The 27,605-nt window shown below is 36.7% G+C and overlaps 1 protein-coding gene across 2 annotated transcripts in view; it reads left to right on the top strand.

Annotated features, from left to right (window-relative positions):
- XEG113 (xyloglucanase 113) overlaps positions 1-17,201 on the top strand; it is a 146,511-nt gene extending 129,310 nt beyond the window's left edge. For both annotated transcript variants that reach the window (XM_089814912.1, XM_089814911.1), the window contains exons 11-13: positions 15,962-16,084; positions 16,315-16,401; positions 16,507-17,201. In XM_089814912.1, the coding sequence (XP_089671038.1) occupies positions 15,962-16,084; positions 16,315-16,401; positions 16,507-16,674 (378 nt within the window). In that variant the 3' untranslated portion in view covers positions 16,675-17,201. The remainder of the gene's footprint in view (positions 1-15,961; positions 16,085-16,314; positions 16,402-16,506) is intronic.
- Positions 17,202-27,605: the final 10,404 nt, after the last annotated feature.

Below are 27,605 nucleotides of genomic sequence, written 5' to 3'. Positions count from 1 at the left end.
CCCTACCACCATCCTAATAAGTTCAAGGATGAGATAGAGAAGACGGTCTAAGAACTTCTCGACAAAGGATGGATTAGGCCCAACACTAGTCCCTTTGCGTCATTAGTAGTGCTAGTAAAGAAGGATGGATGCCTCAGGATGTGTGTCAACTATCGTGCACTGGAAAAAAGGACTGTCAAAAATAGGTATCTCATTTCCAAGACCAACAAGTTGTTGGACGAATTACATAGTGTAGTCTATACATCCAAAATAGATCTATGCTCCAGCTACCATTAGATCCGCATGAGGGAGCAAGATGTGGAGAAGACCTTTCCTTTCCATTATAAACACTATGAGTTCCTTGTCATGCCATTTGGGTTGAGCAATGCTCTAGTCACCTTCCAGTCCTACATGAACTACATTTTCAACAAGCAACCGCGCAAGTTCCTGTTGGCGCTCTTCGATGACATACTCATCTACAACAAGACATGGGAGGAACATCTAAGGCATTTGGACAAAGTATTGGGGATCATGGAGTTACAATCATTGTTTGCCAAGATGTCCAAATGTGAGTTTGGAATGATAGAGATATTGTACTTGGGATATGTCTTCAGTGCCTCAGAGGTTTAGGTATGCCAAGAGAGATTCAAGCCATTTTGTACTGGTCGCATTTTAAGTGAAGAGAAATGAGAGCATCCCAAAAAACTATTTGAGATCAGTATGTACATCCAGTAACCAATGATTTCTTCAATAGCTTCTAATAAGAAAATACATGTACATACCACTATTCCATAAAGGTGCAAATAGACAGTTGATTTCCCAAAATTAAAACCTTAAAGGAAAGTGATTGCAATGTACAAATCTAAAATAATTCAGTAGCATTAAAGCATTCAAATTTAATATTCTAGAATCATAAAACTAGAAGAATGAGACATGATAGAAAAAACAGATATACATGGGGAAAACCTTTATTAGGTAAAAATCCCACACCCAAAACATCAAGCTAATTTATTATTCAGTAACAATTTAGAATACATTTTGAGCCTTCACATGAAGATTTACATCTTGCTCATCCTAGAGAAAATCCAACAGCATAACCTTGTGTAATGAACTTCTCTTATCTCTCTCACGTCTCTTCAGCAACATATTGTATTTGTAGAGTATTCTTGCAAAAGGAAACTATTTCCAAAGTGTCTACATTCATTGTATTTACAACCTATTAGAAACTTCCTCTATACAACTCTTGCAAAAAAACAAATCCAAGAGAATATGCGAAAAAGATAAACTTTCTGATTTTTGCTCCAAATCTATCCTAGTAGAAGATTTAGTCTCATTTAGCATATTTCCAAAAATGCATAAATAATTAACCAATACAATATCCTAAGGTTGAGTCACCTTATCCCAACAATCTCCCACTTGACGAAGACTTTACAGGAGTCAAACTGGTGAATATGTCATCATAGTCATCCATCAAACCACATAAATCTTAACATACGCTCTCATGCTCCAACTGAACACCTGTCCAAACAACACAAGCATAAGATCCCATTGATAACAAAGGCTATAGAATACTACCACCTCTCCACTACACTCACGAGCTATGCAGAAGCATCAAAAACATCAACTTCTTAGCCCAACACAAATGCAAAGTAATCCTCCAGAAAACAAGATAAAAATCAACCTAAACAACAACCAAACTGATTGCTCCAATCCAACTGATAAACCCATGAGGTTGAAAATAATCCACAACAGATGCTAACCCATTCAATCACCCATACCTAAAAGGTATTCAACATCAGCAAACTCATGCCAGCAGCATAACCAACCCATAGATTGCACCCTCAAGCTCTATGTGCAAACCAATCAATGGTGAACAAACACATACAAGAACTCCCACTGCATGGGTAATGTCAAATCTGAAAGATCAAAGGCATACCAAATTTATCAATAACAACACAGAGAAAGTGTAACCATTTAGTACCAAAGACCATCCACAATGATATGCAAAATCGTGTAGAAAAATCGCTGCAAGAAACATCTCTCATTTAGTCTCCACAACCCTCCCATGTTCTCCACATCCAAGGAAGAAAAGCAATGAAGTACAAGTGATAATACATGACCAGAAAAGAGTGATCATCATAGTTCCAACTAAGATCTCAAAAAACAATGTAATGTGGACCCAATCATCCAAGAAGATATTCAAGACCAAAGAGAGAACCTGCAAATCATGAGCTTGTAGCATGTCCTTGGACAAACACCTCTGAATGTCAGCTCCACCTAGTATGATCTTCAAAATCCCAAGAGAAAAGCTACAACAACATTTAAACCTGCTCATCCGCAAGAGATCAAACATAGCAGGATGTCATGAATCTACATGGATGTAAGCCTTTCAAAGAAGATCAAACTACTCCACTTTCCATTTGAAGAAATCAGCCCACTACCATCCCCTATTATCATCTTAAATGAAAATGTACCTCAAGGAGATAACCATGCTATCCATCTCTAAGATGGAATCCTCTAGAACAATCTAACTGCAGCTCAAGATTCATGAACATGAAAGAAAACATAAAGGAGCTGAAAGTAACATTGGGCAATACCTCTCAAGTGATAAACTACTAAGTAGACCAAGATCAGATAATGAGAATGCTCCTCAAAGATATGTGAGTCATCATGACTTATTCAAGAACAATCTCCTCATAGGTCTGTTTTGAAGTCATATCCAACCAAGGTGTAGGCTCATTGCACTTTCTGCTGAAATCTCATTAAGAGTATCCATCTCAACAACGTGTCTTTCATCACAAGAGAAATCTAGACTCACCTAAGTCTCCAAGTATCCATGAGTACCTATAATCAATCAATCCATGCCAAACTCGAAATGCAATACAACACTATCATGAAATATCAAGCAATTGATCAAAGTACTCAATACCAAGAAACTAAACCAAGATCAATGTCAAATCTCCAACCATGGATTCAGGAACATAAATGTGACAACATGATCTAAACCATCTCCTCCAAAGAGATAGCATTCTCCAAGTGAAGAAACCATGGTCTTAAGAAAAATATATTATGCCAAAACTCTAATGTCCGATCAAAGAGTGTATCATGACATAACACAAACATATTTTAAACCAACATCACTTGACAAGCACCACGAACACCTCAACCGAAGACTTAGAGAGTCCTCTGTGGCTCTAAGACATTAAGATACCATCTCCAACTAGTGAACCAACAAATGTGAACGAACTTCTGCAATAACATGATCTAAGGCATCCTCCAACATCTGCAACACTCAAAAGATCATCCATCACTATGTGATGAATATACACTCATTGCTAAAGCTTCCACTAACATGTGATACCAAGCTGTTTAGGCATATGACACACCATCCCCCAAGTTTGAAAATCATCTAGGCCCACACATCACACCAAGTGAAACCAAGATTTCCAAACTAAGGAAATACACCATATTATAGGACCCCATAACTGACTATCGAAGTAATCACTTATCATCCGACCTCTCATCCCAAAGTAATCACACCAATGCCCAAGTGACCACAGACAGGCCCAACTAACAAGTTTGCACCATTACTAAATCAAATTTGGAGGATATAGATAGTCCACATCCAAGTTATCCTACTGCAATTGAATGGACGGCCTACCCAGTTGGCTGCATAACTTGTAGATCCAATCACTGCAACATGCAAACCAACTATCACATTAGTGACATGTAAAAATCATAGTTCCATAGCCTTGGGGGATGGTAGAATGGGGGGACAACTTTTCGGGACGAGGGGAAAGAGAGGCCTTAATTTGGGGACAATGTGGGGGCTATAGTGGGGGATGGGGGCGTTGTATATACTATACTGTTAGAAAGTAAAGTCCACCAAGATAATGAGGGGGGGGGGGGGGGGGGGGGGTGAATCAGTTATGCAATTAAAACAACTCTCAATATCTTTATTAATTCCAAAATATGTAAACAGTAGATGCAACAACCATAGAAAGATAACCATGCACAATAACACCAGATATGTTAACTAGGGAAACCCTTGATTAGAGGGAAAACCTCGGTGGGAATGATGACCATGAGATGATGTACTAATATTAAAGTTCTGTGTGAATGGATAGACCCTACTAGGAGTCAATGAAATACAATTAGTACATATGAGTCCCTATTAGGAGATTCCAACCTTGTTAGGAGTTGTGCCAACCCTGTTAGGAGTTGGAAGGAGGACAACTGAACACCATCCAAATAGCCTCAGAAGCAATCTTCACTAGACAATCTTCTGGATAGGCATATCCAAGATCTCTGAACTGACTAAACAACAACTCCTTTGCCGATACAGTTCCTTTGAAGCTCACAACACATCAGTCCTCGTCAATCTCTGCTTTGATCAAAAGATATTCGCATTCAAGTTCACTCATACAATAATTATCCACATTGGATCCCTCTTTCAAGTTCACATTACAAAAAAAGTGATCTCACTGATGATTACAACCAGGGAAACAACCTTTCCTTTATACCAAGTCCTAAAGCAAGTTATTGAGTCGGCCTTGAGGCTTTCCCAATTTACAATAATAATATAGACATCCTTAAGATATTACAATACATGTTACATTATGATTTTACACTTTTCAAGATTACTAATAAACTGTCGGCTCATAGTCTTCATAACTTTTCACATGATGATCATCTGATTATGCCCTCTTAACCAAGGCATCTCTATCATGTCTTCAACCTCTGTCTTAGTTCGCTTAAGCCAATTCCATCCTTGCGAGGAGGATAAAATCAAACATCAACACCTGCTTTCCAGAAACGTTGTCTGAAAGCTACCTTCAGTAAATCCTTCATAACTCAAACCAGTCTTGATATTTCCCTACACGCTCATAGCTGTAGCATCTAGACATATTGATGAATATATCCTCAAGTGTGCATAAGCTGATCTTCACTTCTCAAACCACGCTAAACATTTCTTCCTCTGTAACTCTACCAGTCTTCATAGAATAACAAGTATGTTGACATCAATGACAAACACTATCATGAATGCAACATAAAAGCTCTAAATTATGTCTCTAGCAATGCTAACATACTTGCCCGTAGGAATACCATCAACATTCATGCTAACATATACATATGGTACTTAAAATGCTATTTATGAAAAGATGTATTGCAATATAAAATATAAAGATGTAAAAGAGTAAATACTTGAAATTGCATTGAACTGGAACATCAAAAAGTGAGCGCAAATATCTGAATCAGCAAACAGTCAACATTGGGATGTTAACTCATCCTTGGTGGAGATGGCGGAATTTGTTGGCGATGCTGGGGACAAAGGGACGAAGTCCCCAAGTCCCTGGTGCATCCCCATGTTAGAGACGTGGGGCAAAGGAGGGGGGGGGATGCATCTCCATGTTACTATGGTAAAAATGATACCTCAAAGAGAACAATCATTTAAACAACATGACTCATATACCAGATCAAGCACATATCCGATTTGCTAGTTCTATACACATCAAACACCATATTATAGGAATCCAAAAAGCATCACCATAGAAATGTTGAGTAACTTGTTGTATACCAGCATCCTCATGCAAAGAAAGAATCAAACCTTCTCTCACCATGCACAAATCATGCATGCAAAACTATAATTATCTCATCTAGTAACACCTTAAACAAACCAAGGTCTAGAAAATAACTCTTCAGTAGATCCACAAAAAAAAACCACTAGTTTTTCTTTGAGCATGCAAAACCAGTATGTTCAAGAACACCCATGTACATCCACACCCACTTCTCATTTGGAAGACTCATAAGTCTAAAAACACCAAACAACTGATCCCAAAGCAATGGATTATCATAGATGGAGCATCACCCTAGATTTTAAAGGAAAATCTATAAACCCCTAAGATCCAACAGACAAGAATCCAAGCCATGCAAGTACAATCATCCAAGAGTAAAACGTAGTGCAGGACCTCCAAGCCCACTTGTAGAGCATTTCCACAACCACTACTAGCATATGCATCTAAGAGAGATAAGCTATCTAGAAACTTCCAGACCACCTAATGATCAACTCCATTGCCTCTATGTATTCTAGGTAACAAAAGAGATGCCTTCCAATACCCATACATTAAGAATAATTCTTTTGTCAACCAAGAGCTCCAAGTCAATGTCATTTTAACATGACCAACTCCATGTTCTCTGTCTTTGACGTCCTTCAAAAAATGTTTGTCGTCTCCTGAAATACCAAATCCAATGCAAAATTTCCTTTCATCAAAGGATTAATTATTAGCCAATTCCATCCTTGCGAGGAGGATAAAATCAAACATCAACACCTGCTTTCCAGAAATGTTGTCTGAAAGCTACCTTCAGTAAATCCTTCATAACTCAAACCAGTCTTGATATTTCCCTACACGCTCATAGCTGTAGCATCTAGACATATTGATGAATATATCCTCAAGTGTGCATAAGCTGATCTTCACTTCTCAAACCACGCTAAACATTTCTTCCTCTGTAACTCTACCAGTCTTCATAGAATAACAAGTATGTTGACATCAATGACAAACACTATCATGAATGCAACATAAAAGCTCTAAATTATGTCTCTAGCAATGCTAACATACTTGCCCGTAGGAATACCATCAACATTCATGCTAACATATACATATGGTACTTAAAATGCTATTTATGAAAAGATGTATTGCAATATAAAATATAAAGATGTAAAAGAGTAAATACTTGAAATTGCATTGAACTGGAACATCAAAAAGTGAGCGCAAATATCTGAATCAGCAAACAGTCAACATTGGGATGTTAACTCATCCTTGGTGGAGATGGCGGAATTTGTTGGCGATGCTGGGGACAAAGGGACGAAGTCCCCAAGTCCCTGGTGCATCCCCATGTTAGAGACGTGGGGCAAAGGAGGGGGGGGATGCATCTCCATGTTACTATGGTAAAAATGATACCTCAAAGAGAACAATCATTTAAACAACATGACTCATATACCAGATCAAGCACATATCCGATTTGCTAGTTCTATACACATCAAACACCATATTATAGGAATCCAAAAAGCATCACCATAGAAATGTTGAGTAACTTGTTGTATACCAGCATCCTCATGCAAAGAAAGAATCAAACCTTCTCTCACCATGCACAAATCATGCATGCAAAACTATAATTATCTCATCTAGTAACACCTTAAACAAACCAAGGTCTAGAAAATAACTCTTCAGTAGATCCACAAAGAAAAACCACTAGTTTTTCTTTGAGCATGCAAAACCAGTATGTTCAAGAACACCCATGTACATCCACACCCACTTCTCATTTGGAAGACTCATAAGTCTAAAAACACCAAACAACTGATCCCAAAGCAATGGATTATCATAGATGGAGCATCACCCTAGATTTTAAAGGAAAATCTATAAACCCCTAAGATCCAACAGACAAGAATCCAAGCCATGCAAGTACAATCATCCAAGAGTAAAACGTAGTGCAGGACCTCCAAGCCCACTTGTAGAGCATTTCCACAACCACTACTAGCATATGCATCTAAGAGAGATAAGCTATCTAGAAACTTCCAGACCACCTAATGATCAACTCCATTGCCTCTATGTATTCTAGGTAACAAAAGAGATGCCTTCCAATACCCATACATTAAGAATAATTCTTTTGTCAACCAAGAGCTCCAAGTCAATGTCATTTTAACATGACCAACTCCATGTTCTCTGTCTTTGACGTCCTTCAAAAAATGTTTGTCGTCTCCTGAAATACCAAATCCAATGCAAAATTTCCTTTCATCAAAGGATTAATTATTAGCCAATGCATTCAGAACAAATTTCTTCAAGATCTGCAAGCTAAGATATCTTAACAAAAGAAATACCCAGAACTAGAAACACTATGAATCCTCACAGGCAAGCAGCATGCAATTCACAAATCTAAGCTCTGATACCAATTGAAGGGAAATGAGAGCATCGCAAAAAATATCTAACGTCAATATATACATCCAATAACTAATGATTTCGTCAATAGATTTTAATAAGAAAATACAAGTACATACAACCATGCCATAAAAGCTAAAACAAACGTAGTTGATTTCCCCCAATTAAAACCTTAAAGGAAAGTGATTGCAATTTACAAATATTACAAATTTCAGCAGCATTAAAGCATTCAGATTTAATATTCTAGAATCATAAAATTAGAAAAATGAGACATGATAGAAAACATAGATATACGTGGAGTAAAGTCACCACACTCCAAAACATCAAGCTAATGTATTATAATTTATTTAGTAACAAGTTACAATACATTTTCAGCCTTTACATGGAGATTTACATCTTGCTCCATCCTAGAGAAAATTTAGCAGCATAACCTTGTGTAATGAACTTCTCTTCTCTCTCACACCTCTTCGGCAACACCTTGTATTCACACAACTTTCATGCAAAAGTAAACTGTTTCTAAAGCATTTATATTCAATGTATTTACCACATATTAGAAACTTTCTCTGTACACAACTCTTGCATAAAAACAAATCCAAGAGAATATGCCAAGAAGATAAACTTTCTGATTTTTGCTACAAGTCTATTTTTGTAGAAGATTTGGTCTCATTTAGCATCTTTCCAAAAATGCATAAATAATTATCCAATAAAATATCCTAAGGTTTAGTCACCTTATCCCAACACTAAGATCCTCTTGGAGTTGTGTGGATTCTTTGGATTGTGCAATTATTAAAGAAGCTTTGTGAAGGGATTTTCATAGCTTAGTGCACCACTGACGATCTGACAAAGAAGGTATCTTCCCATTGAGATGAGCATGTGCAACACACCTTCGACAAATTGAAGTCATGAGATATTATTTGGTTCTAGCACTACTAGACTTCATTCGCCCCTTCATCTTGGAATGCGATACATTGGGAGAAAGCATTGAAGGGGTATTAATGCAAGACCTTCAAAACATCACGTCCAGAGTCGGAAGCTCTTGAGAGGAGAGCGACTATATGCCATTTACAACAAGGAGATGCTCATCATCATGCACATACTAATAGAGTTTCAATAGTACCTCGTGGAATCAAAATTCATTGTGCATATAGACCACAAAACCCTCAAGTATTTCTTGGAGTAGAAGGATTTGAATGAATGACAACAGAAGTGGGTGAGAAAAATTCAAGCATATGATTTTGATATTGAGTTCATGAAGGGTAAGAATAATGCGGTAGCCGATTCCTTGTCAACAAGCCTGCCATATGTTCTCTATCATAGATTTTCGCCAATTGGAAGGCACATTTGTTGGTTGAATACTCCAAGAATACATTCACCTGTCAGCTAATGGATGGTCAAGTGTGGGATGACAAGTGCAAGGTGGTTGATGACATCATTTACTACAAGGGAAAAATATATTTGATACCCAAATCCAAGATGAAGGAAATAATTCTAAAAGAAATGCATGACTCAGACTTGGTTGAGCGCCCAGGACAACTGAAGACCTACAGACAAATTCGGGAAAGGTTCTCTTGGAAGGGCCTTGACAATGACGTACTTAGTATGTGTAGAAATGCTCCACTTGCTAGCTAAACAAAGTCGAGCATACCTTGCCTGTGGGACTGCTTTAGTCATTGTCAATCCCCAGCCAAAAGTGGGAAAGCATCTCGATGGACTTCATTACGGGGCTTCCCAATGTGTAAGGGAAACATTACATCATTTTCTTGGTCGATTGTTTAACCAAATATGTACACTTCTTTGTCATTTCTGCAGGATGCCAAACAACTCAAGTGATCGAGTTGTTTTTTGAGAGGTGTTCCACTTGCATGGTCTTCACAGATATAGTCAGTGACATGGACAACCGTTTCTTGAGCACTTTTCGGATGGATTTATTTTGTTTGATAGAATCAAAGTTGTCTTCAAGCACGAGCTATCACCCAAAAACGGATGGTTAGATGAAGATCATGAATAAGTGGGTGGAGGATTACCTCAAGAGCTATGTTTCAACACAACAAAAGGCTTGGGTCCATTGGCTACATTTAGGAGAGCACTATTACAACACTACCTATCACATGCCAATAGGTATGATGCTCTTCAATGTTCTCTATGGGTATGAGCCTTCGTCATTTGTAGATCTAGAGTTGGGTGACAATCGCACACCGAGGGCTAGGGACTAGTTGCAGGAAAGTTTAGATATCTTGACATCTCTCAAGGACAACTTGCAGGGGGCTCAGAACTAGCAAAAGATGTATGCCAATCAAAACAGGGTTAAGTGGAGTTTTGAGGTAGGTGATTTGGTATACCTCTAACTTCAATCGTACTGACAATCCTCCTTGAAGAAATGTTGTACAGAGAAGTTGAACCGTGCTTCTATGGACCCTATAGAGTGGTTCGCAGGGTGGGCGAAATCGACTACGAGTTGGAACTTCTTGAGGGGAGTCGTATTCACAAATTTTATAATGTGTCGTGCCTCAAGAAGGTCATTAGACAACATATCACATTGTTGAAGGAACTACCATGATGGAGAGGGGAAACTAATTCTGGAATAGACTAAGATCATCGATGTTAGAGATAAGTTGAGGTCACGCACCATCAAGGAATTCCTAGTGTGATGGAAGACCTACCAATTGAGGATGTCACCTAGGAAGGCGAACAGATTCTAGAGCACCAAAGTCTGTAGTTTCTTGATGGCAAGCAGTTCTTGGGCCAAGAGGACTGTAATGTTCCCGATATTATTAAACAACTAAATTTAATGATTGTGTATGGCTCCGGAAATTAATATTATTATCCCTTGGGCCCCTTTTTATTTTATTGTTGGTAATGTTTTGGCTGTGTAGGTGCATTTGTTATTCTCTGGGAAGATTCTCGGAGCCATATATAAGGCAGGTTTAGTCATTGTTTAAGGTATATGAATTTGGTATTTACTTTGTATGTGTGAATTCCTATTGGAATTCAATTGTCTTCCATTTCGGGGCTGAATGGTCCTCCCTACTTGATATCTGCAATTTTGGTGGGAGTAACTCCTCACGCTACTCTGTTTTGTTTCAAAATTATCGTACTATGAAGTTCTATCTTTATTGAATACAAATCCCTTGTTGCATGTGCGAATCTTCATCTCTAAAGCAGTCAATCATTTTTGCGGTTTACCATGGACAACGATCAATAAATGTTTGATTATTTCACGATTTCCAAGGCATCGTTTTGACTACATACTTCATCACTAGATCCATACATTTCATATGCCCAAAGTTTTGTTCAAAGTGGAAGTAATCATTTATGGTTGGGAATTCTCATTAACCGTATGGCTCAGTAGACACATTGTACAAGTGGAACCAGTGCACAAAATGATGATGTTAAAAGCCAACTACCATACAACATCTTTTGTACAGGCATGACTAATTGGACCTATCGTGTGACTGCGTGTTAGAGAAAACTTTCTATGCGCACGTGGACCTTATGAAGCAATTAGGTAGTGTATAGACAATAGTGAGAAATCCTTCGCAGATGACCATACGAGGTCTCTAGAAGACCCTAGGCTAATATGCAAGGTCGTACAGGATTTCTAGAATCATACACAAGTTGTTGAGAGCCATACGAGGTATATTGATGTGGGCACACAAGCCGTATGATTGGGGGAACATTGTGATATTGCTATCATGATTTTACTGTGTAGTTTTTGAGTCAAACTTATTGACCCATATTTCATGAGTAGTGATTCAACATGAATCCATCTCTCATGAGAATAAATGGAACACTTAGCACTCATTGGATCTAGGTGATGCTCATAGAGGTGAAGCACTGGGACTTCCTCGGAGGTCACCCATCCCAGTACTACTCCAACTCGAGCGTGCTTAAATATGGAGTTTCCTCCATGGTTAAACCCACTCTGCTTGCAACCCCATGGGGGGACATTATAGTCAAAGTGGATTGAACCATTTGATGGTCTACAAAATTGCTCAAATAACAAGAAGACAAGGTTTATGAGAGACTATCTCCCATAGGAAGTCAATTCTAAAAATATGGGACATTGGGTGGAACGAAAACTAAATAAATGTTTAGTCAATACTGAAATACTATACACCACCTAGTAGTGTTGACTAGCTGATCACGTGACAATTGGGCCTCAAGGACATGTTGATCTTGTAGATTGGGTAAGGCTGGCAAGCTTGACAAAGTAATATGAAGTCCATAGAAGGCTAAATAGAGCCCTTGCTTTTGAACATTCTAAGTGGAGATCTTGTGACTATTTGGCCTTTTGAAAGCAAGGACTTGCTGATCTTGTAGATTGGGTAAGGTTGGCAAGCTTGACAAAGTTTATGAACTCCAGAGAAGGCTTGATAAAACCCTTTCTTTTGAACATTATTCTTGACTTTGAAGAAGATTTTAACATTGATTCCTTCACTAAAGAGGAACAAACTGCTTATGAAACAAATATATGGGAGATAGAGGAACAGAAATGGTTGCCAAAGTTTACTAGCAATGTATTTGAACATTTAGTCTGTCATTGTAGGATGTACATCACCATATGGATCGCTAGTGGGCAGATAGATCAACAACACTCATTGAGATTCTTTCCAACAACACTTCAAGGAGTGGAAATTGACTAGTATGCTAATATCCCACACCTTGAGAAAGCCACATGGGATGAACTTAGGGAGGCATTTGAGATGGACTTCACACTTGTAAGGGTTGACAATGAGATTGCTGCAGAAATCTGTAGTCTTAATTTAGTAGACATGAGATTGTATGAACCTACAATTCGAGGCCTAAATAATTTTGAAGTAGACTTGAGAAGGACCAGGCAATGGATTGAAGGAGTGATTCGTTGAAGAGTTGACATCTTCCCTTATGAAGGAAGAATAAGGCAGGTCCACCATCTTATGAGGATGCATATAATTATGCAATGGATATTGAAAGTAGAAACAAGACATCTCAGAGAAAAAGTGAAGATGATGGTTTTGATTCAAGATATAATAATGATGAATCTGTTTAGGCTATTCGAAATAATATGTTTAGAATGATAATGGAACTAAAGGGCACTGGTGAAGAAGAGACTCTTGGCATATGGATTACAAAAAGGCCATACCAAAGTCAGTCTTTGAAGATGTTTTGTGATATACGCCAAGTAAAAGAATGATAGAGCATCTCCCACCATGTCTACAAGTTTTACCTGGTGAGTACCCAAAATAGAGATATAATAGAATCTAGATGCCAGGACATTGTCAGAAGCAAAAGCCAGATTGAGTGCCTTAGTACCCTTTGCTTGAGGAGAGCCATCAACACCACTTGCAACCCCAGTAAAATAGAAGAACAATAGTGCATCTCCTAGCTGGTCTGCAAGTTTCACTTAGCAAGTACCAAAACTAAAGATATAATAGACACTAGAACATGGTTGGAAGTGGAAGTCAGATTGAGTATGGTGGCCAAGGTCAATTAACGATTCAGTTGTACAATGTTGGAAGCATAATAACTATAAGTTGGTTCATTTGGCAAGAGATTATCCTTCTGATAAAATTAATATATTTATTTCCAAAGATGAATTAGAAACAATAGAAAACATAAATTAGGTTGTTTGAATCACTGCTGATTATCAAGCAAGTTGTCATCAAGCATAACACCATTAGGAAAATCATTGTTAGGCAACCTGCCATTAGGGAACCCATTGTCAGACAGTCCATCAAGTAACTCATTTCAGATAACCAACCGCCAACTCACTGTGCAACCAATTGTCAGGAACCCACCATTGCGGAGCCCACCACCAACCAAGTCATTGTATGACCTACAAATTGTGAACTTGTCATGCACTCAAATTTTGCAAACTAAGAATCATAACATTATCCCCCAGTAGACATCTTGCAATTTTCAATGCAGCTGTGCTCTAAATGAAAAAAGTGCATTATACATCCTCTTGAACAACAGGCAAATAGTGCCAGGCCTTTAGAAAACAGTGTCAAAGTAGCTGCTGCTGTATAACTTGGTAACTGTGCTGCCATCATACGTGATGCAAGTGTTGTATTTACATGTCATATCTTTGTTGCCTTGATATGTGTGCTTAGAGGGTTTTTGTTACTCTGAAATTGGATGACCTATTTCCACTCAAGGTTGTGTACAATATGGTAATATTTTTTCTTTTGATAATACTGTACAACAAGAAAAGAGAATGCATAAATGTTAAAAAACTTGATGATTCCTTTGCTGTATGACCTGCATGGTTTGATGGAGCATTTGTTAAATGGTCAATATCTGACACAACTGCAAGCTCCATTACTGACACCATATGTTCTGTTGCACCTTTTGAACCTGCAATCATGGTGCCAACCCTCATATTGAAATACTTATGCCAAGATCCAAAACTGTTCAAAACTATCTAGTGAATAGGTTGTTGGTGCCCATATACTGTGAGTTTTGTGCCACATAAAACTGGCTGCACAATTTCCAAACCATTCGAAATCTTTTGCCAAATTGTTGTGCAGACATTTAGAAGGAACTAAATGGTGGATTGTTATTGCTTATGAAGTAGAATTTTTGTATTCCATGTGAGGAAGATCTGCGAAGGATGTCGACACTTGAGAATGTGTGCATATATGAGAGCATGCAAGTCAGTTTGCATCATCTGAAATGTGTTTGGAGTTTGCAAATTTACTATGACAGCTAGTCTTCCTTAGCTTATGAAATAGCTTCTAGATGAAACTATTTCTCTTGCATTTGTATGACATATTGAGGGGGGACTATGGAGCGTGACCAGTTCACCAGCACTCAAAGCTTAAAGGATGTCTTATATTCTGCCTACAACTTGCCGAGTTAATTCTTGTGTTGTTTATGATTAATTGAAAAAACAAGTTTTAAAGGGACCCGAAACCCTTTTCAGCCAGCTTACAAAACATAAAGCATCAAGTTTCCAAACACTGGCGGACTTCAATTTTACTTAAAAGGGAGGATAGTGTGTATTGTTAATTTAACAATGTTTTGTTTTAGCTGAACCATTTTGTTTTGTGTTGTTGGTATTAGGCAGCAATATAATTTCTTGTGTTCAGTTGTTCATGATTATTTGTCATTTTAGAATCTTAGATGCAACTTTATGTTGGGGAAGGTATGCTGATTTTGGACCTCCCTGTACTGAACAATTATAAAGACTACATGAATACATTTTCTTATTTGGTATATTTTTTTTTCTGTGTTACTAACTACTGTGGTTATTTATATTGCCGCAATATGATAGTGTAGAATCAGTAGAAAACAATAAACATTCCTAACCATGCCCTTTTATAGGATGACAGCCATTATGAACAATTTAGATAAAATCAGAGTTGCATGGAAATGGATACAGTATCAGATACAGATTTACGAATTTTCAAGATCACCTGATTCACAAAACAGGTTTGAAACTGAGAATTCTCAATGCCCTCAAGGACATCAGAAATTATCACATGTTCATTCAACATCTGTTGTATATTGTTTTCCTTCAAAAATGTAAAACTTCAATTTCTCGCAAGTGCATCAGAATGGACTCCAGACGCCAAATAGAAATTTATTCAAGGGTGTCAAAAACATTTAAGTTGGATTTCAGGGAATCGAACCTTCTGCTGGTGCCAAAATTGATCTATAAAGCTGAGTATTTACTTATATGGAGCAACCTGGTCAATGCTTGGACACCTAATTACTTGATTTAACAAAGAATCTAACTTGTATGATATCTAGGTAGCTAAATCAAGCTGCTCAATGCTTGGCCATCTTCTCGGCCATCTTCTCACTTGATTAATGAGAAGCACGCTTGGCAGAGGTTGAGGGCAGTAAATGTCTAGAGATTTTATTTTCTTGCATGTTGCTCAATGAGGCTGTCCTAATTTATCCTTGTCTGTTTCCTTCTCTCTCAAATTGTTAGAAGGATTCCCATTGAGAAATAAAACGTTTAACAGATATTTTTTGCTAGTTTTTTTTTTGACCTGATGATATTATGCTAAACTACCTTGTTCATATTATTTATTGAGAATTTTCTTGTCTCAATACAACAGGTTAACAAATCAAAGCTGAAAGTTGAAATGTGTGATGAGGAGGGCATTGATGGATGTATTATGAGCACTATTAAAGAACAAACCGAAGTTCTCAAGCTACCTAGAAATAAGTCAGAAAAACAGGTTTTATTTTTTTCCAGTACAAATTTCAACAGGAGTTGTAGTTATTCTTCAGTAATAAGTAAAACATACTTTTAGCACGGCCAAGGGTTTGCACGCTTCTGGAGAAAACTTTGTACAAATCCCCAATCTTTCATAACTGTCAAATGCATGAGCATTAGTTTTTTAACTTTTGAATTCTGGGGGTTAGAATTTTCTAGTTCTTTATTGGAAATTTGTTGTTGTGATTGCAGGTTAAAGCAGCATTGTTGCCATATAAGGATGTAAAAGTTTTAGAATTTTCTTCAATGAATGATGCACTGGGCGCTTTCTCAAATAAAGTATGGCAGATGCTTATTTACCTTTGCTGATATTCTGAAAACATTCTCAGTATAATTTCCTTATTTCTTGCCCCTAATGCTTTTATATATCTGTTATTTTTGTAGGCTAAAGAAATGAAGTTCAGGAATAGAGTCAAAAGATATGTGGGAATCTGGTGCTGTCTTCAAGGGTTACAGCGTGGTCATATATGGTACGACATGTACTGGGATGAGAAACCTGGCTGGAAACCAAGCCCCCCTGCAACCCAAGAAGAAGATCATCCTCAGTGGTGAGGCAAATAAGGTCCTACTGTTAAGGCTTTTAAAGATTCTATATATGCCTTCTTCAAGTAAAATTGCAGAAGATACACCAGTTTTCCCTTAATCAAAAACATTGCAGAAGATACGGTGCAATTAAAGATCTATTCTGAATGAATCTTTCCAAGAATCACTTCTCTGCAAATCATTTTTTGTGATCTCTATCACAGCCTCAAAATTTTCTGAGTGTATTATAGGAATCTCCAAATGATGGAGAGCATAGAGCAAGCTACAACCTACTACTTTCTCATTCTTACTAACAAATTGTGGAATTTCTAATCATTTGTGGAACAAAGCAATCCTTGACCAGATGACCTGGGCAGGAATCTCTTTCTGTAATAATAATTCTTAGCTACCTTTAGGTCTGGCCATTGCATATCAGTCAAATGAGACATTTGATCAATTACACAAAATTATGGAGGACATGCTAAGCATATTATGGCATTCCTTTCCAGATGTTTGCTTCTAGGTGTATTGCAATTATGAAAATCTATTTTGGAAAACGTGTTGACTGTTCAAGTTTGAAGATATTTGTTGCATTCAGGTCAATCTATTGCAAAAATCTACTGGTGGCATTGGAAATTAGGGAATAATTTATCTGTAAATTTTTTGAGTAAAGATCTATAAATATGTGCACAAGTGATAAATGCGAACAGTATTAATGACTACATGATACTGTATTCTGGTTTAGATATATTCAAATAAAAGTACAAACACGCAAAACTGCAAAGAAATAGATAACTGTACTAATCCCGTTGTGAAGCTTCTGAATCTTTTGAAGCCTACTAAAATATGGTTTGAGTTGTTGAGGATGACCAAATTGAAGTTATCTTAAATGCAGGAAAGAGGAATAACTTCCAAGTAACTTATATCTTTTTTTATTGAATTTAATCTATTGTGAATGAAAATATTGAACTGCAAAGCATCAAATTGATCACTATACACAATGGATTTTATTTTTTTAAAGTAAGTGTTATAGCTGTGGGGATAGCACCCTTTATTGATATATGGAAAGTGCAAGTAGCTACATTAAGGGGCTAAAATGGAGCATAGCTTCAGCGTAATCAGCCAACGTATCTTCTTCTTACAACCCAAAATGGAGAAGATATGTGACAAAAGACATCTACCTATATGAAGATAAATACAATGAAGAGTAGAGGATACATCAAAAGAAACTGAAAGAACCTAAATCTAAAAGAACCCTAAATAAGTAGCTAAAGATATAGATGGACCCTTAGTTGCCACGAAGGTGGAAGAGGATCTAGGATCAATAATCTGCACAGTTTGAAAATATTCGGTGGAGCTTGTAGGTAGCCACCAATCTCCCAAGTTTTGCATGTTATTGAAAGTTCTTAAGTTCCCTGCATTATGCCATCCTTGTATTTTCTCCATGCCCTTGTAATGAAGGCCCTTTTACGACATAGTGTGGCAATTTCATTTCGTTATCGTTGTCCTCATCGACATCCAGATCATCCTCAATGTTCACTGGAGATCCATCATCTTCTGAGTTGTTGTCGGCGGAATGGCCTTTAGGTAAAGGGAAATAAGTGTTGTGGTCGAAGTAGATCCTCAAGAAGTTGTTAATCTGCTCGAGAGCCTGCTCGAGCACTGCCTTTGCAATTGCATTACCATTAATGGTCTTCATAAAGCCATGAAGTAGTTTGACACACCTTTCTCTCGAGTCTAGTATCTCTACTAGGGGTCTTAAAGAGCGCTCCATAGATTGATCCATCATATTAGTGCCTATTTAAAGAGAGTGAGATGTCCACTATGCCAAAAATTGCCTCAAATATGTTGTGAGCAGTATTGAAGAGGTCCGAGATCAACCTCCCTAGGAAATTCTCATAATTCATACAACTTAAGCCGACAAAGGGAGCCATGGTTATGTGTAAACTAGGTGTTCTCTTGAGCTGAAGATATAGGAGAGGTTCGAGAAGATTCATCTAAAGCCCAAATTTGCAAATCCTAAGAACTAAAGAAGATTAGACTTATGTGTTATCTTAGATGTGAATGTGCTTCTCTATCTAAACCAATATAGTTGTAGCATAGGGTTTAGATGCCATCTCATCCTAGAGGTACCACATTTGCCAATTTTATGTATGTGAGATGGCAATGGCGGAGTAAAATCATCTGATTCTCTTTTTAGGAAGATGGGATAAATCATGATCAACAATGTTGATAATTGCTTAAGAATTCAAGAAAGATGTTGTGATGACTGTTTTTTAAGTGCTTGACATGACCCCAAAGTTGTTAGGGCATTAGTTGCTCAATTGCCTTCTCTATATGTGTGTTGGAGCTTGAATTGTTGTATATATTTAAAAGATAATTAATTTTGGGTATCCATTTGCGGAGTTTCCCATTTTGGAACTTACATTGTGTAATGGCTTGGATGATTATTTGTGAGTCTCCTTCCAAAATGACATTCGAGAATTTGTAGTCTATGCAATGTGAGATTCCTTCTTCTAATGCTCGAATTTCAGCATCATTATTTGTGGTAATGCCAATATATCCATAAATCCCTAAGATGAACTTGCCATGTTTATCTCTGGTGATGGCCCAGTAGCCTACTTCCCCTGGATTGCCTTTGTTACATCCCAATTTTTGGCTCAATTTAAAAATGTTCATATAGTTGTGGAGGTTTTATGTGAAGTTTGTTGACAGGGAAAATTTGTTACAACCATGTGAAATGGTAAGATGGTTATTGTTATAATTTAATATGAAGTTGGCATGCTAGTTAACTGTTATGATGATATTTTGATGTTATCTTGCAAAGTTGTTTATTCATCATGAACTCATGGAAAGTGAAATGGTGGTTAATTGTTATGATGGTTTATGAATAATAACTATTATGGTAATTATGGTTTTCTCTAGGAATATGATATTATCATGGAGAATTTCTTCCCTATAGGAACATGTCAAAGAGGGGGAGCATTGCCAGAAAGGAATTTGGCACGAGGGAGCACCACCTACCATTGAGCAAATAGTTGGGAGTCCTAAACCACTATGACCAAGGATGAAATGACTAGACAAGCAAGAAGAACAAAGGATGACCATGAGCAAATTGGTAAGATAATTATAAAATAAGCGCGCACACACACACACACACACACACACACATATATATAAAACTTAAGTAAGAATTATACCTTTATTAATTCCTCACTTTGTGTAAGCTAACATACCTTGGTATAAAAATACCTTGTCTATACTCATGCTTGTGTGGGTAGGAAATATGTACGTATGCATACATATACACATATAAATATATGTGTGCAAATTAATCACTAGCGTACACATAAATATGTAGGTATGCAAATATAAATACCTACATATCATAGGACTCAGGCAGGCAATGAATATCTGGTAAGTGGTATTCTTATACCAAGATATGTTTTAAATATCTTTTTTGTGCACCTTGCTTTGATAATCCTTCTCTTTGGCATGGACATGGTTCTAATATTGCTCGACCAACCTTAATATTGCCACATCATGTTATCGAACCAAAGAGTTTATTTAAATTCATTTAATTTAAAACTCAATCAAGGCAATCTTGCAGCGTTTACACCACATCCATCTTGTCTCTAACTAACATGCAGAATGCCTCACCTTCTTGGTCGCTACAAGTTATATATGTTTTATAATTCCCTACATGAGGGTTGCTCTTGAATTTGATAATCATCGTTCTCTATATTCATCTACAAGAACCTTTTTGAGCATTGAGAATCATTTGCTTTATAGTCTTGTCGTGTGTTTCATTGAGGTAGTGTGACTAAGCCATTTGGTAGTCGTAGCTCGTAAGTCAGGCTGTATTATTCATCGACCCGAACAAAGTTTCAGAGCCAAGTTGTCCTGCTATTCTCAGATCGACATCGTGATTCAGGTCATGCATTGTCTTTCCTTGAGTTCATTGCCATGCCAATCGTATGTGAAATATCATGATTATCAGGCCTAAACTTTTATTCAAAGTTTTCAGTCATATGTGCCACACCATATTTTACAAAATTATTCATTATTTTAATACTTGTTGCAAGATTTGAAATTAATTCTTTAAACTAAAATATGCATATGTGGATTTATTATAGCAAAGTGGTTATTGACATACTGTGATAATAAAAGATTTGATCAAGAGGTCCATACAGAGGCACAACTAATATGTCTCTGAGATGGGTTACATCCATTAAAATAACATAACATATTTATGAGTTTAATATCTCATGATGCCATAGGCTGATAAGGCATGATATATGGCAAAGGAATAAGACATCATGAAATCCTAAGATTTAGTATAAACTCCCCTAAGTATTAAGGACCATCATGGTCGAGCTAAGGGAGGAAAGAGAGGGGAGAATTCACGCAATCAAAGAAAAAATATAATGAATTTAACATCTAAATCAAATAAAATGATAGCTCATGTAAATCTTTGTAAGAAATCTTGTTGTCAAGTCGAGTGATGGTTTGTTACTCTGGTACCAGGTTGCTCAGTGATTGGTCAGTGATGTCCAAGGCCTAATTCAAGGGTAGGGAGGACCTTTATTGATTGAGATTGTGTGGGGATATTCAAGGGCCCACAGTTGGGAGGTAAAGCACTCGACAATGCTTCTCCTCTCCACCAAATGCCAAGACATGCATAAGACAGAGATAAGTTATGCTTCAATTATCTACAAGTAACAAGTATCTTACTTTCTTTGATTTGAAATTACAAGTTGAAGATATGTTAGATTGATTCATTACAAAAATCATTTCCTTCTAATTTATTCAAATCAGTTGATTTTTCAAGTGAACATGAAATGTATCTATATGCATGAGATAGGCTTACCAAATGGTTGTTACGTATGTCTTTCATTTATGTTAATAATGAATATGAACATATTTTTTAACTATATGTTATTGTCACAATTAGCAATAGAAGAAAAAAGGATGATACAATGGTATTTGATGCATAAGTAGTACTTGTCATTATGATATAGTGGTATTTCATGCCTTTGTATATGCTTAAAATCATCCCAAACACTATATTAATTTATTTAATATTTTCTTTGACATTATAATTAATTAATTATATTTTTCATATTCTTCTACTTATTTAATTAAAAAGGCTCATTTCTCTAATATATTTAAATTTAATTTAAATACATCCCCTCTAATGTGTTAAATTTATTTAATGCATAGTGCTCCATAAAATCCCCTTTTAAATAGATTCTACTTTATTTAAATCCCTCCACTTTATTAAATTATTTAATCCCGTGATTAAATTAAATCATATTTAATTTAATCCTAATCTCATCCTAAAAACCTAGTCTACACCCATCACTCTCATCCTTCTAAGCCTACCCATTAATTAATCTCACTTAACTAATCCTAAACACCTTTCTAAACATATCTTAGTCCCTAAGTATTTGCTAACATGTGTGAACAACTCAAGATCCAAGAAAGCTTCCATTTTATTATTTCATTCAAAAAGTCTTACACTCTTACACATTTGTCCCCCTTTCCTTTTTCCAAGGTTGCTCACACATGTGTGAGCAAACCTTAAGCCATCCCTTTCACCAAAAAGGCTTGTGTTGACCTTTGCATGACTTGTCCCCTTAGCCCATTTGTCTCCTTTGTGGCACCTATGTGGATGCCGTACAGATGCCACCTCCCCAAGGCCTCTCTCAAGCCTATAAATAGAGCCCTTGTTTCAAGCATTTCTCATCTCCCTCATTTGCATTGTTATCATGCTAGTGTAGTTCTAGAGCTCTTTAGTAATTTAATGCATTTTTGCTAACCCTTGGTAGTTGCTAGTTCATTTTCATTTGCATTGTTAACTTAGTTTATTTCCTTGCATCCATCACTCACCTCTTTGAATGCTCTCAAGAATGGTTGTTTCCATAACCATCTCTTGAGGTATCCTTGATCATTTAGCATAAGTTTATATTCATTATTGCATTTTCATATCATTGGAATTCATAGTTGTGTTTGGGAGAGCACATCCACGTCTCGAATCTTGAGCACACCAACAAAGCCTCTTGTGGGCACCTTTCTTGAGCTGCTCTAAGGTTGCATATGGACTCTTGTTTATCAATTGCATTATTATTAAAACACAATGTTAGTTAGTAGTTATCTTGATTTCGATATTGTTATATGCACATACTACTAACATTATATTATTCACGCATGCTCCTAATAGAGAAGGTTTTCACGTATACATTTTGGCACACCCAGTGGGAGCCATGTTCCTCTTCCACTTTCAAAAATTGGTCAAAAATCTAGATCTTGATATAAAAACCATGCACTATCATCTTCGTTAGGACGTAGTGTCATCTGCGAAGATGCTTTGTCATCTCCGTAGATCAGTGTCTCCACTTTTGGGCATCTCTACCTGTGAAACTATTTCATTCTAGTGAACCAACACATTTTGTCATCTCCACTTCATGGTGACGTCTCCGTAGATTTCTTTGTCATCTAGGTTGTTTTAATTGGTCTGTCATCTCCTTTGTGGATGGCCTCATATCCACAGAATCTTAGACTGTCATCTTCGAAGTTTAGCTATAAACTATCATTTGCCTTGTGGGCGGATTTAAACTTGTTATTTCATTATATTGTTGTCTCCACTTCCCAAGTTTTATCATCTACGTTGTGGGCGGCACAAAGTCAATATTTTTAGTGTTTTGTCATCTGCGATATTCTGGTAAAGTCTAAGTTTTGGCGTTGGCGATATTGTTCTATTGTCTATGATTGCAAGGTGTAAGCGAACAGTATAGCATACTAGTTTGTGTTCTATCGTTTGGGAGTTTGTCGTCTCTACTTGTGTTATGTCATCCATGATTATTTGCAGATTAAGTTATGTTTTTGTTGCCTAACTTACTAATTATTTGGCATACAGGGATTGCTAATTGAATTTTTATTGCAAGAGACAAACCTTGGAGTATTATTAGTGATTTTAATCACTTGGGAGATTTTTTGTGATTTTAATCACGTGGAGATTTTATAGTGATTTTAATCACTTCTAGGATTTAGATGACAAATAAACTTGTATGAACTAATCACTTGTCCTTGGAATGTATGTTGCAACTAATACCTAAATCCAAACAAATTCTTGAATGCATTTAAATGTAACATTACACATACACTCTCGAATGTTTAAGGAAATTTACACACATCTCATTGGAATGAATGTTGTTCAAACACAATCTTGAATGCCTTAAAGAATGAACAAGTTTTTCATTAGAATGGATGTTTAAAGTAGAAAAATGCAATCTTGAGTGCCTTAAGGAATTGACATGCTTTTCATTGGAATGAATGGTTAGATATCAAATACACTCTTGAATGCTTAAGGATCAAAGAAGAATGCGATGAAATATTTCAATTTGGGTTTAAAACATGCTCATACAATCTTGAATGCTTAAGGGACAAAGATGCTTGCTATGAAACATTTGGACTTGGTGGTTAAAATGAATACACTCAATCTTGAATGACTTAAGGGAATTTTTTCTACTTTCATCAATTTGCTTATGTTAATGACGATCAATTTACTTTTGTTAATGAATCTTCACTTTTATTATGTTGACAATGTTGTCGAGTTGGAAAGAACAATGTATGCTTAAACATGAGTGTCTTCAAGAGTAGATAGAAAATCTAAAGCTTCATTGGAAAAGAAAAAATGTCTTTTAAACCTCGAGGCCACTTATGTATTCTCTCCTCTCGCACCTTCGAGTGATCTTGAGTGCACAAGAAATAAGTGGTCTTCTTTTTATTTTTAGGAGGCCTGCTTGGGGATTTTATCATCCCTTGGGACGATCTCAACTCCAATGTTCTAGCAGAGTATAAATATTGGAGGTGAATCGAAAGACACCTCTCTTGGAAGTAAAATTTTGTCACTCTTGGCTAAGACCCAAAGAACTTTATATTTGGGTTACCGTCTCCTCTCGGCTATGTGGTACTATTTTTTTTCATCTACGGATTTGGGCCTCATGTACTTGCGTATATCAAGGACACCCTCTAGTTGATCTTTGTACATCCTAGTTGCAGCCTTGTTAGGATTGTTGATGTGTTAAGCATCCTTGCATGTTCAAACATCCAAAACCAATACCAAACATCAAATAGATCTAAAAATGAGTGAAATGGTGAGCTAAACACTCAGTGAGTAAAATGGTTGAAAGCGGGTCCTCTTAACATATGATTATTCTTAGAAGTCCTTATACTTGGTCTAACATTTGAAATTCATTGGGTCTTGTTATTCACAATATTTTTTGTAAGGTTCTTATGCTTGGTCTTTTAATTGGGGTTATTTTGTTTCTGTTTTGTCCGACAAAGTCAAACTTAAGAAGGTGAAATTATCCGAACCATTTGCCTACAAGTATAGGAAAAGCCTAGCACACAGTCATAAACAATTCTGATACACTTTTAGAGACATCAAGAAGGAAGAAGTTGAACAGGATCATTATGAGATAATCTTATACAATGGTAAACTTTGAATTTGGTATGTTTTCCCTGGAGTAAACCCAAGATTTTTGTTTCTAGTGAGTGAAGATTAAGTTACCTGCATAGTGACCACATCACCCTCATTTTCCACATCAATACATTTTTGAAATTTCAAGTCTTCCATTTACAAAATTTCCTCTAGAGAGCTTGATCATTGGACCATAATCTTTTGGCCTAAGAACATCTTAGTTACAAAAATTCTAAGATTACAATACTAGACCTTATCCACAAGAAAACATTTATCATAGTTGTGCTCACTCATTTGGGGATCACAAGTCCATCTCCAAATATCGAGTAAACTATTTGGTGTCCTATCTTGCCCAAAGATCACTTGTCCATCTTTGGTAGGAGAAAGATACTTTTATCCTATATCACACTTGGTTTACCAAATCAATAAGGTCTTTTGTTTACATTCAGGTTGTTTTCCCTTTTATCATATAAGGTTCAATTGCTCTCTCACATCTTCTCTTTCTTCCACAATTTTCCACCCATTGGTTTGGGCACAATTGTATGGTACAAACACAATATGGCAAACTCACATTTAACCCTATGTCTCATTTATTGGAATCATAAGACAACAAGAGATAGAGAATCCTTTTCCTCCACAATCAACCTCATTGGGGAACACATTTCCCCCTAGTGCAAACTTTGGTATGCCTAGCTCAACATAGATACACAAGAACTAGAGAATCCTTTTCGAAACACCACTCTAGGGAGTAATAGACATGATGAGGAAGAAGTGTACCAAGATGAAGATCCCATTGACAATAATAACATCCCTAGTGATGTCCAAACATTTCTTGCAGATCCATACAACTTGGAAATGTTGGAAAAATCTATTAGGGAAAACAAGACTGAGATCTTCCTAAACCTAGTTAAAGATGGTGTTAATGTCCCTATGAGTTTTGATGAGAGAATTTTGTTTAGACAAATTACCTAGGATGGTGCTCCTGTGTTGCCAACTCCAAACATAGCCCAAACATATGGCAAGGAAAAAGAACCTATGGTGAGAACTAGTTTCATGCCTACATCAACTTCCACACAACCCACATTCCAATTAAGTGCAGAACATATTCAACAAATCATTAGTGCTATTCCCAACACAACTACACATTCTAGTATTCCGCAATCAACCTTGATAGGTCCATTTATAGGATGCTTAAACATTGGGCAAGTACCTATACAACAAATGATAATCCCAACACAACCAGTATATTCCTCTTATTTACAAATGCCAACAAATATGATGAAAACATCTGTGCCAATCGATTACATATCAATACATTGGCCAAACGGGTACACCGCCACCTCTACCACCTCATAATATGTTTGGGAATCCATACAACTTTGGAGGTGGGTTCATCAATTCCCAACCATCACCAATGCAACCAAACCAAGATCTAGCCCAACAGTTCTATGAACTTCAAATTTTTGTCCATAATATGAACAACAAAGTGGTGAAGGATTTCTCTTTTGAGGAAATTTGTCCCTTTCCATTTGACAGATCTATCAACATGATACCATTTCCACCAAACTTTGAGATTCCTAAATTTGACAAATACATAGGAGAAACATGTCCCGTCACACATCTCAAAGAATTTTATGTCTTATGTCAAGAAGTGGCCTACAATGAGGATTATCTTAAGAGGCTCTTCACAAGAAGCCTTGACAGCCCTACACTTGAATGACTAATGAACTTGCCTAGAGGTTCCATCACATCTTTCAATGACTTGACAGGGAAATTCATAGCAAAATATTCTTACAACATTGAACATCATGCCTCATTGAGTCATTTATGCAACATGAAACAACAAAAAAGTGAAACATTTGCCAATTTTTTACAATGATGGCGACATCTTGCTAATCCCATGCCATACAAAATTGAAGATTCCCACGTTGTAGACATATTTATCAAGAATTTGATCTCAGAGATGTCTTTCCAAATGAAGATGGCTAGTCCTAAGGACTTTGCCACATTATTCAAGAAAGGAAAGAACATTAAAAATGGACTCTTAGACAAGGGTTCCATTAAACATTATAGCTCTTGATCCTCAAACAATGACACGAAAAACAATAGAAAACCCAAATTCTGGTCTAAAAACAAAGGTGTTACCCACGATGGTGTCACCGATGTCAAAAGTGTACAAAACCTTCAAGGTGGAAACAAAAACAACAACTATCACAACCGAAACAACAACAATTCAAACCATGACAATCAGAATCAAAATCAAAACAACAATCAAAACAACCAACAATCTTGCAATCAAACTCAATTCTTTCCTTGCAATAACAAAAATTAATAACTACAATCATAATTATGATTGGAATAGAAAGTTCACTAGCTTTTGTGAGCCCTAAGATACCATATTTCAAAAGTTAATGGATCACCATTGGATGATTTATCCCAACACATGGCCTTTTGATGAAAATAAACCTAAATCCAA

This window comes from Cupressus sempervirens, chromosome 2 (assembly GCF_028749045.1).
Source record: "Cupressus sempervirens isolate cs-2001-9-10 chromosome 2, ASM2874904v1, whole genome shotgun sequence".
In the NCBI taxonomy this organism is placed as follows: domain Eukaryota; kingdom Viridiplantae; phylum Streptophyta; class Pinopsida; order Cupressales; family Cupressaceae; genus Cupressus; species Cupressus sempervirens.
This window is presented reverse-complemented; position numbering and strand designations above follow the sequence as displayed.